The 6,862-nt window shown below is 42.8% G+C and overlaps 1 protein-coding gene across 1 annotated transcript in view; it reads right to left on the reverse strand.

The window, feature by feature from the left end:
• Positions 1 to 897: 897 nt before the first annotated feature.
• Positions 898 to 6,862, reverse strand: part of IL12A (interleukin 12A) — a 7,974-nt gene continuing 2,009 nt past the window's right edge. Inside the window, exons 2-5 of the mRNA XM_023733857.1 lie at positions 5,193 to 5,306; positions 4,547 to 4,588; positions 4,198 to 4,341; positions 898 to 1,866 (exon numbers count right to left, since the gene is read on the reverse strand). Of these exons, the coding sequence (XP_023589625.1) occupies positions 1,711 to 1,866; positions 4,198 to 4,341; positions 4,547 to 4,588; positions 5,193 to 5,306 (456 nt within the window). The 3' untranslated portion in view covers positions 898 to 1,710. The remainder of the gene's footprint in view (positions 1,867 to 4,197; positions 4,342 to 4,546; positions 4,589 to 5,192; positions 5,307 to 6,862) is intronic.

Genomic DNA, 6,862 nt, shown 5'->3' on the forward strand with positions numbered 1-6,862 from the left:
TGGGTTTTTCTGGTTGGAGGGTTGTTGACAGGCATTTGAGCCACTGTAGTACGTTCTGGCAGCGTGGCGGGTACTGGTGCAACTGCCTAAAAGACAAGGAGGTCAGTCTGCGCCACACTGGAGTGTTCAGAACCATTCGTACGGGGGGATGCTTCCCAGAGGAGTGATGTGTGCAACTTTCACGTCTTTTGGCTTCCGTACAGTGAGATAAGGCTCGCAAATATGTTTACTATTTCCTCTCTGTTATTGGGAAGGGACAGTTACCGGCGTTAGGAAATATTCACGTAAATGAGTTATTTTCGGGATGGAAACAGATTGTGATGCACTTCCTGGGCCATGTCCCATGTGTGTGATGTGCTTCGTGGAGCATGAACGGATATGGCCCGCCTTCAGTAGTCATCACCCTGACGACATCTTTATGAAGTACTTGCTGGAAAGCTGGGTAAGACAATTTATGGCTCAGGTGTAACCAGGAAGTGTGGTGTGCTTCCTGGGCCATGTACCATGTGTGTGATGTGCTTCATGGAACATGAACGGATATGGCCTGCCTTCATTAGTCATCACCCTGACGACATCTTTATGAAGTGCTTGCTGGAAAGCTGGGTAAGACAATTTATGGCTCAGGTGTAACCAGGAAGTGTGGTGTGCTTCCTGGGCCGTGAGACCCATACCGACCAAGTTTGTGATGTCCTTCGTGGAACAAGGTACCAATATGGACCACTTACAAATTGGCCCCTTAGTTTTCCAAATAATAAAAAAACTACCAGCACACAGTGATCCAGCAGCCATTCCATTAGTGAATAAACTTGGCATCACAAAAAACTTCCAAAAATAAAAATAATTTATCCAAGAAAATGTTAGTATGTATTTGCCTAATGCACGGTGTGTTATGGGATTATGATTATTAGAAAAAACATTTTTATGTATTTTACTCTAGACTCAGATTTTGAACAAAAATAACGTATACTCTTAAAAACTGTAACTCACTTGGATTGCCTCCGTATTAAAGCATATCTAAGCGCTCTTCAAAATACGAGGTTAAAGGACAAGGAAGCATGGGAACACTGAGGCATCCTTTCCAAGGCAATTTTATTCACATTTCGTCGAAGTTTACAGTTTCCCTCCAGGTACATTTTAACGCTTAAATAATTCCAATTACATTAGAAAATACGAGAAATACTTTAATTGTATGTTTTATTTTTTAAGAATAACATTCATAAGGTATTTTTTCAAATTCATTTGATAATAAATATTTAAATAAATACAACATAAATAAATATTAGTTCACATGCCTTCATGAACATAAAATTATATAAATAAATATTTTAAAATAAATTATGCTTGAGTGTCTGTTTCTACAAACACTTTGGTACAGAAATAGCTTATAAATTCTTGTTCTTATTAAAGGGAAAGAAAAACACATCCAGTGAGGATATTTTCCCTTCTTAGCAATTTGCTCATGAAAACTTAAAAACAACAACTTATCTATAGAAAAGGTGGAATACACTCGCTCAAAGGAATCACGTGGATATAACAGTCATATCCTTTAAATTTTGGGAGGTGACTAATGTAAACAGAAGCAGAATTACCGTGCTAGCTCAAGTAGGACCAGGTCAGACTACCCCCTCCCCAGTTCCTAACCCACATCCTGTTATCTTTGGTTCAGATTTCTACAAAAATGACTTTAAGATCTGAAGACATCTCAGCTCTTTAGGAAGAATTCAGATAGCTCATCATTCTGTTGATAGTCACTGCACGGATTCTGAAGGCATGAAGAAGTATACAAAGCTTGATTTTAGTTTTATAAAAATCCGGCTCTTCAAGGGAGGGTGTTTGTGGCACGGTCTCACTGTTGAAATTCAGGGCCTAGGAGAATAAATATAGAGCCTGACATCTATGGTCTTCTAAAATTAAAACATTCATCCATAAAAATGGGTGAAGCCAATACATGTCTCAGAGCCTACAATACACTCCCTCATTATATCTCCTAAACCCAACCCAAATCTACTCCTAGCCAGATGGCCAGGCAGAACCTCGGAGAAGACATATTCATTATCCGAGCACCTGCAGCTTTAGTGAGCTCTGAAATGACCCTAAAAACTATTTAGAAAACCATCCGTGGGAGCTGCATTTTAGAAAGAACAATTCTGTTAAGATGACATCTGCTGCAATATCTAATTAATTTTTATATATGTTACATTAAGAAGTCAAGTTCTTTTTCGAACAGGAAGGTGATTGATTGCTATTGATCAGAACTTCTATCACTAACAGCTCTGTTTAGTACCGACACTCCATTTGAGTCGGATAAATAAACCTGACAATGGATTTCCCAATTTTAGCCCTTTGGTTACAAAATATAACACCTTATATTTGCACAATAGTCAATATTTTCACTTGTTCCTCACAAAAATATTGAGAGAGATGTTGTTGTTGGCAGTTGCCGTAGTGTTGCAGCTACCCCGTGTACAGCCTCCCACAGGGTTTTGCTGGCTGTAATCTTAACAGAAGCAGGTCGCCAGGCCTATCTTCCAGGACAATGCTGGGTGGGTTTAAACTTCCAACCTTTAGGTTAGCAGTCAAGGCACAAAACTTTGTGCCAGGTAGGGACCTACAGTAGGCAAAGTCGTCCCATTTTACGAAGAAGAAACTGAGCCACAGAGGGGTTAAGTGGATTGGGCATAGCTGTCTGGTTACTGCTAGAATTGATTCAAGTCCAAATCACCTGTTTCTTGGTCTTAAGGATTTTAAAAAGTGAAATATAAAATACAAACTCTCTGGAGAGTAACATTCTTTGATACTTGCATGAAGTTCACTGCCTTCCAACCAGGTATTTATTTATTCGGTAAATAAATAAATAAGTATATAAATCATTCCTTTTCAGACAGTGATTTCTGCCATGTTCACCAAGGCTCCCTCACAGCTCTTAAGTGAATATTTCTATGATTGTAATAGCTTCGTGTGCTATAACCTGTTGCCGACAAGTCAATTCTGACTCATAGCGACCCTATAGGACAGAGTAGGACTGCTCCATAGGGTTTCCAAAGAGTGGCTGGTGGAGTCAAACTACCAGCCTTTCAGTTAGCAGCCGAGCTCTTAACCACTGTGCCACCAGGGTCCACATCGTGTGCTATAGTGACCCAGAAAGTTAAAAATCAAGCTCTTGCCTACAAGCAACATTGTGGATGTTGTCAGTTGATAGGTCATTACTTCAATTGGTTCAAAATGGGTCATAACCGTGCATCAGCCCCGATTGTTTTCTCTTGCGAGATGTGCAGATATGCATGCCTGTCTGCCCCTCTCCTGTACATTCAGTAGCCTTGAGAGGTGAGTGATAGGATCTGTGCAGTGAAATCTCTTTGACATGAGTTCAAATCCTGGCTCTGCCATTTACAAGCTGAGTGAGTTCAGACAAGTGGCTTAAGTATCGATTTCCTCTTTTGTAAGATGGGGAGTAATAGTACAGACTTCATATGGTTGTTGGGGGGACAACTTAAAATGTATGCAAGGCACTTGCAGAGAGCCTCGTGCATACCACGTGGTCAACAAATACAACCAAACCAGTCAACTCTGACTCATGGTGACCCCATGTGTGTCAGAGTGGAACTGTGCTCCACAGGGTTTTCAATGGCTGATTTTTGGAAGAAGATCGTCAGGTCTTTCTTCCAAGGCACCTCTAGGTGGACTTGAACCTCCCACCTTTTGGTTACCAGCTGAGCATGTAACCGGCTGCACCACCCAGGAACTCCGTCCAACAAACAGGAGGCTGCTTTTCTTAATACGTTCAGTTCATGTTTGCCCTCCCCGGAGAGGGTGCCCTCAAGGCTGTCTCCCCAGAAGTGTAGCTCTGCAGGAGTTTTTGTTGTTGTTGGGTGCCACTGAGTTGACTTGCAACGCACAGTGACCCCATGTGACAGAGAAGAACTGCCCTAGGAGGTTTTCTAGGCTGTAATCTCTACAGGAGCAGATGGCCAGGTCTTTCTTCCGCAGAGCCACAGGATGGGTTCAAATGGCCAACATTTTGATTAGTGGCAGAGCACTTAACTGCTGCACCACTGGGGCTCCTTGCAGGGATTTTAGAAGTGGGGATTTTAGATCCTCTCTCCCATCCAGGAAGGGCTAATTTTATACCTCTCAGGGACCCTGGCTGATGTCTTCAGCATGAAGAAGGCTCTCTCCCTGATAGAGGGGAGGTCTTACCTGCATCAGCTCATCCATAGCTGTCAACATGCTTTGATCCAGAAAGATCTGCCTCTTGGGGTCCATCAGAAGCTTTGCATTCATGGCCTTGAACTCCACCTGGTACATCTTCAGGTCCTCATAGATACTGCTAAGGCACAGCGTCTGGGGGCCATGGCGAAAGGGGGAGGAACCACTTAAACAGGCTAAAACCTCCCCACCTACTGCTTTTGAGGAAAGTCTTGAGTCTTACCATCATAAAAGACATCTTTCTGGAAGCCAGAAACTCCCATCATAGGAGAAGGAATAATCAAACATCAATGATATGACTTTATAGCATGAGCTGACACCTTTATTTTTACTGACTTACGGTTATGGAAGAAGTCTCGTTGGAAGCCAGGCAATTCCCATTCTAGAGAAAAAATCAGACATCAATGATATTCATTTATAATGTACACTTTTTTGATTTTTCTTCTCAAACGTATCTGCTTTCATAATTTTTTTTTTCCAAATCTAATTTCTGAAGTGGGACCCATTAGTGTCCCACTCTGATGGATGTCAGAAACATGCAAATTCTTGCATGATATACAGCTCTTAATTATATGACATTCTTTGGGGGAAAAGCATCCTCTGTACTGTGGTTCTTCCACCTGTCTGTCAGTTTGTTATACGGTGGTGGCTTGTGCATTGCTGCCATGTTGGAAGCTACACCACCTATATTTCAAATACCAGCAGGGTCATTCATAGTGGACAGGTTTGGGCAGAGCTTCCAGACTAAGACAGATGGGGAAAAAAGGCCTGGAGATCTACTTCAGAAAACCCTATGGATCACAACAGGATGTTGTCCAATATAGTGCTGGAAGATGAGCCCCACAGGCTGGGAGGCCGCAACAGTGGACTTGAGCATGCCTCAGGTGGTGAAGACAGGGCAGGACTGGGCCACGTTCTGTTCTGTTGTACATGGGGTTGCCGTTAGTCAGAGCCAACGACAGCTAACAACAATACTAACAACGTACCGTGGTTAATTCCAGTGGTAAGCAGGCCTTCACTGTGCTGGTTTTATCTTTTGTGATATCTTCATGATCAATCTCTTCAGAAGTGCAGGAGTAAAATTCTAGGGTTCCTCTGGCCTGTAAAAAACATGGAGAAAAGCTCAGTTTGTAGTATGTATATGGCATCTGGCTCCCCGTGAGGCAGACACCCCAAGGTCCCAGCCTGGCCCCAGTTGGTTGCCCTAGACCTCCATCTCTTTGACCTCTAGGGAATTCTGGCTCTTCCTCGGGCAAGGGGAAATAGGTGATTTAAATTCTCTCTCCCTCCCTCCTCTTCCTTTGCTTAGGACATGTTTCTCTGGATGACATGTTTTTCCATTATGTAAACACTATAAATCATTTCAACAGGCTGTGCTAATCAGCATCTACACCAAGCTGTGACACTTCCTTCTGGTGAAAAACAGTTTTTTTGTTTTTTTTTTCTTTTGCCAAAGCACCTCTGTTTTATGAACATCTTTTTCAAGTATAACTTCTAAAGGGGGAACCGTTAAGGTCACAGCTTGATGAATATACCAAACCTACAAACCCTAAAGACAAGTTGAGGTTTCATCTGCAGTTTTCTGTGTGTGTACACACACATACAGTAAGAGATGCCATTTTACAAACATGTGGGAAGGAGCTGTTAAGTATAATTATGAAATTTATCTTAAGAAGTTAATACGTTTCTGATTGAAGATTGAGGTCATTTTTCCATTCAACAAGCTTGACCTTTGCAAGTTACCATGCTAGGTATGAAGGAGGACAACAAATAAGAGGACTGTGTTTTGCTCTCCTGGAATTCCAAGTTTAGCTGTGGAGACAGCCAAGTGCCCCACTGACCAGAAGACATGTCAGCAGGTGAGAAGCGTTAAGTAAGTGACGAAGTCTCTGAGGAGGGGGTAGAAGAGGAGGCAGAGACTTCACCAGAGATGGGGTGTTTGCATTAAGAGGATTAGAATGCTGAACGGTGGAGAAGGAGGGTGAATCTTCTGCAGAGGGAAGGGCCTGAGCCACGACTCAAGGCCTGAAAGTGTGGAAAATGTTTGCGAACAGGCAGTAAGATTCCTGTGTGTGGTGGGCAGAATAAGGGTCCTCCAGAAAAGATGTCCATGTTCTAATCCTCAGAACCTGTGACTACATTACCTTACCTGGCATTGGGGAATTAAGTTTGCAGATCACATCAAGGTAGTGAGACTATCCTGGATTATCCACATTGGTCTAATGTAATTACAGGGTCTTTATAAGTGGAAGATGGAAACAGAAGCGTGTTAGAGTGATGTGATGTGAGAAAGACACTGCCGTCTTCTGAAGGGGCCACTAGCCAAGGGATGTGGGCGCCTCTAGAAGGTGGAAAAGGCTGGAAAATGGATTCGCGCCTAGAGCCTCCCGAAGGAACACAGCCCTGCCGGCATTTTGATTTCAGCCCGGTGAGACCCCTTTCAGACTTCTGACCCCAGAGAGGTGATGATACATTTGTGTTGTTTAAAGTCTGTGGTGGTGTGGCACAGCAGCACTGTCCCCTGCAGATGTTCAAACAGAACTGGGCAACCACTGTTCTGGGCAGGCTTTAAGAAGCTAGATTTAGAAACGCAGGCTCAATGCTGCAATTCTTCCATCTTTTCAAGAGAAGCTGCAAATCTGGATTCTTCTATAAA

The sequence above is a fragment of the Trichechus manatus genome, unplaced genomic scaffold, assembly GCF_000243295.1.
Source record: "Trichechus manatus latirostris isolate Lorelei unplaced genomic scaffold, TriManLat1.0 scaffold00062, whole genome shotgun sequence".
In the NCBI taxonomy this organism is placed as follows: Eukaryota; Metazoa; Chordata; class Mammalia; order Sirenia; family Trichechidae; genus Trichechus; species Trichechus manatus.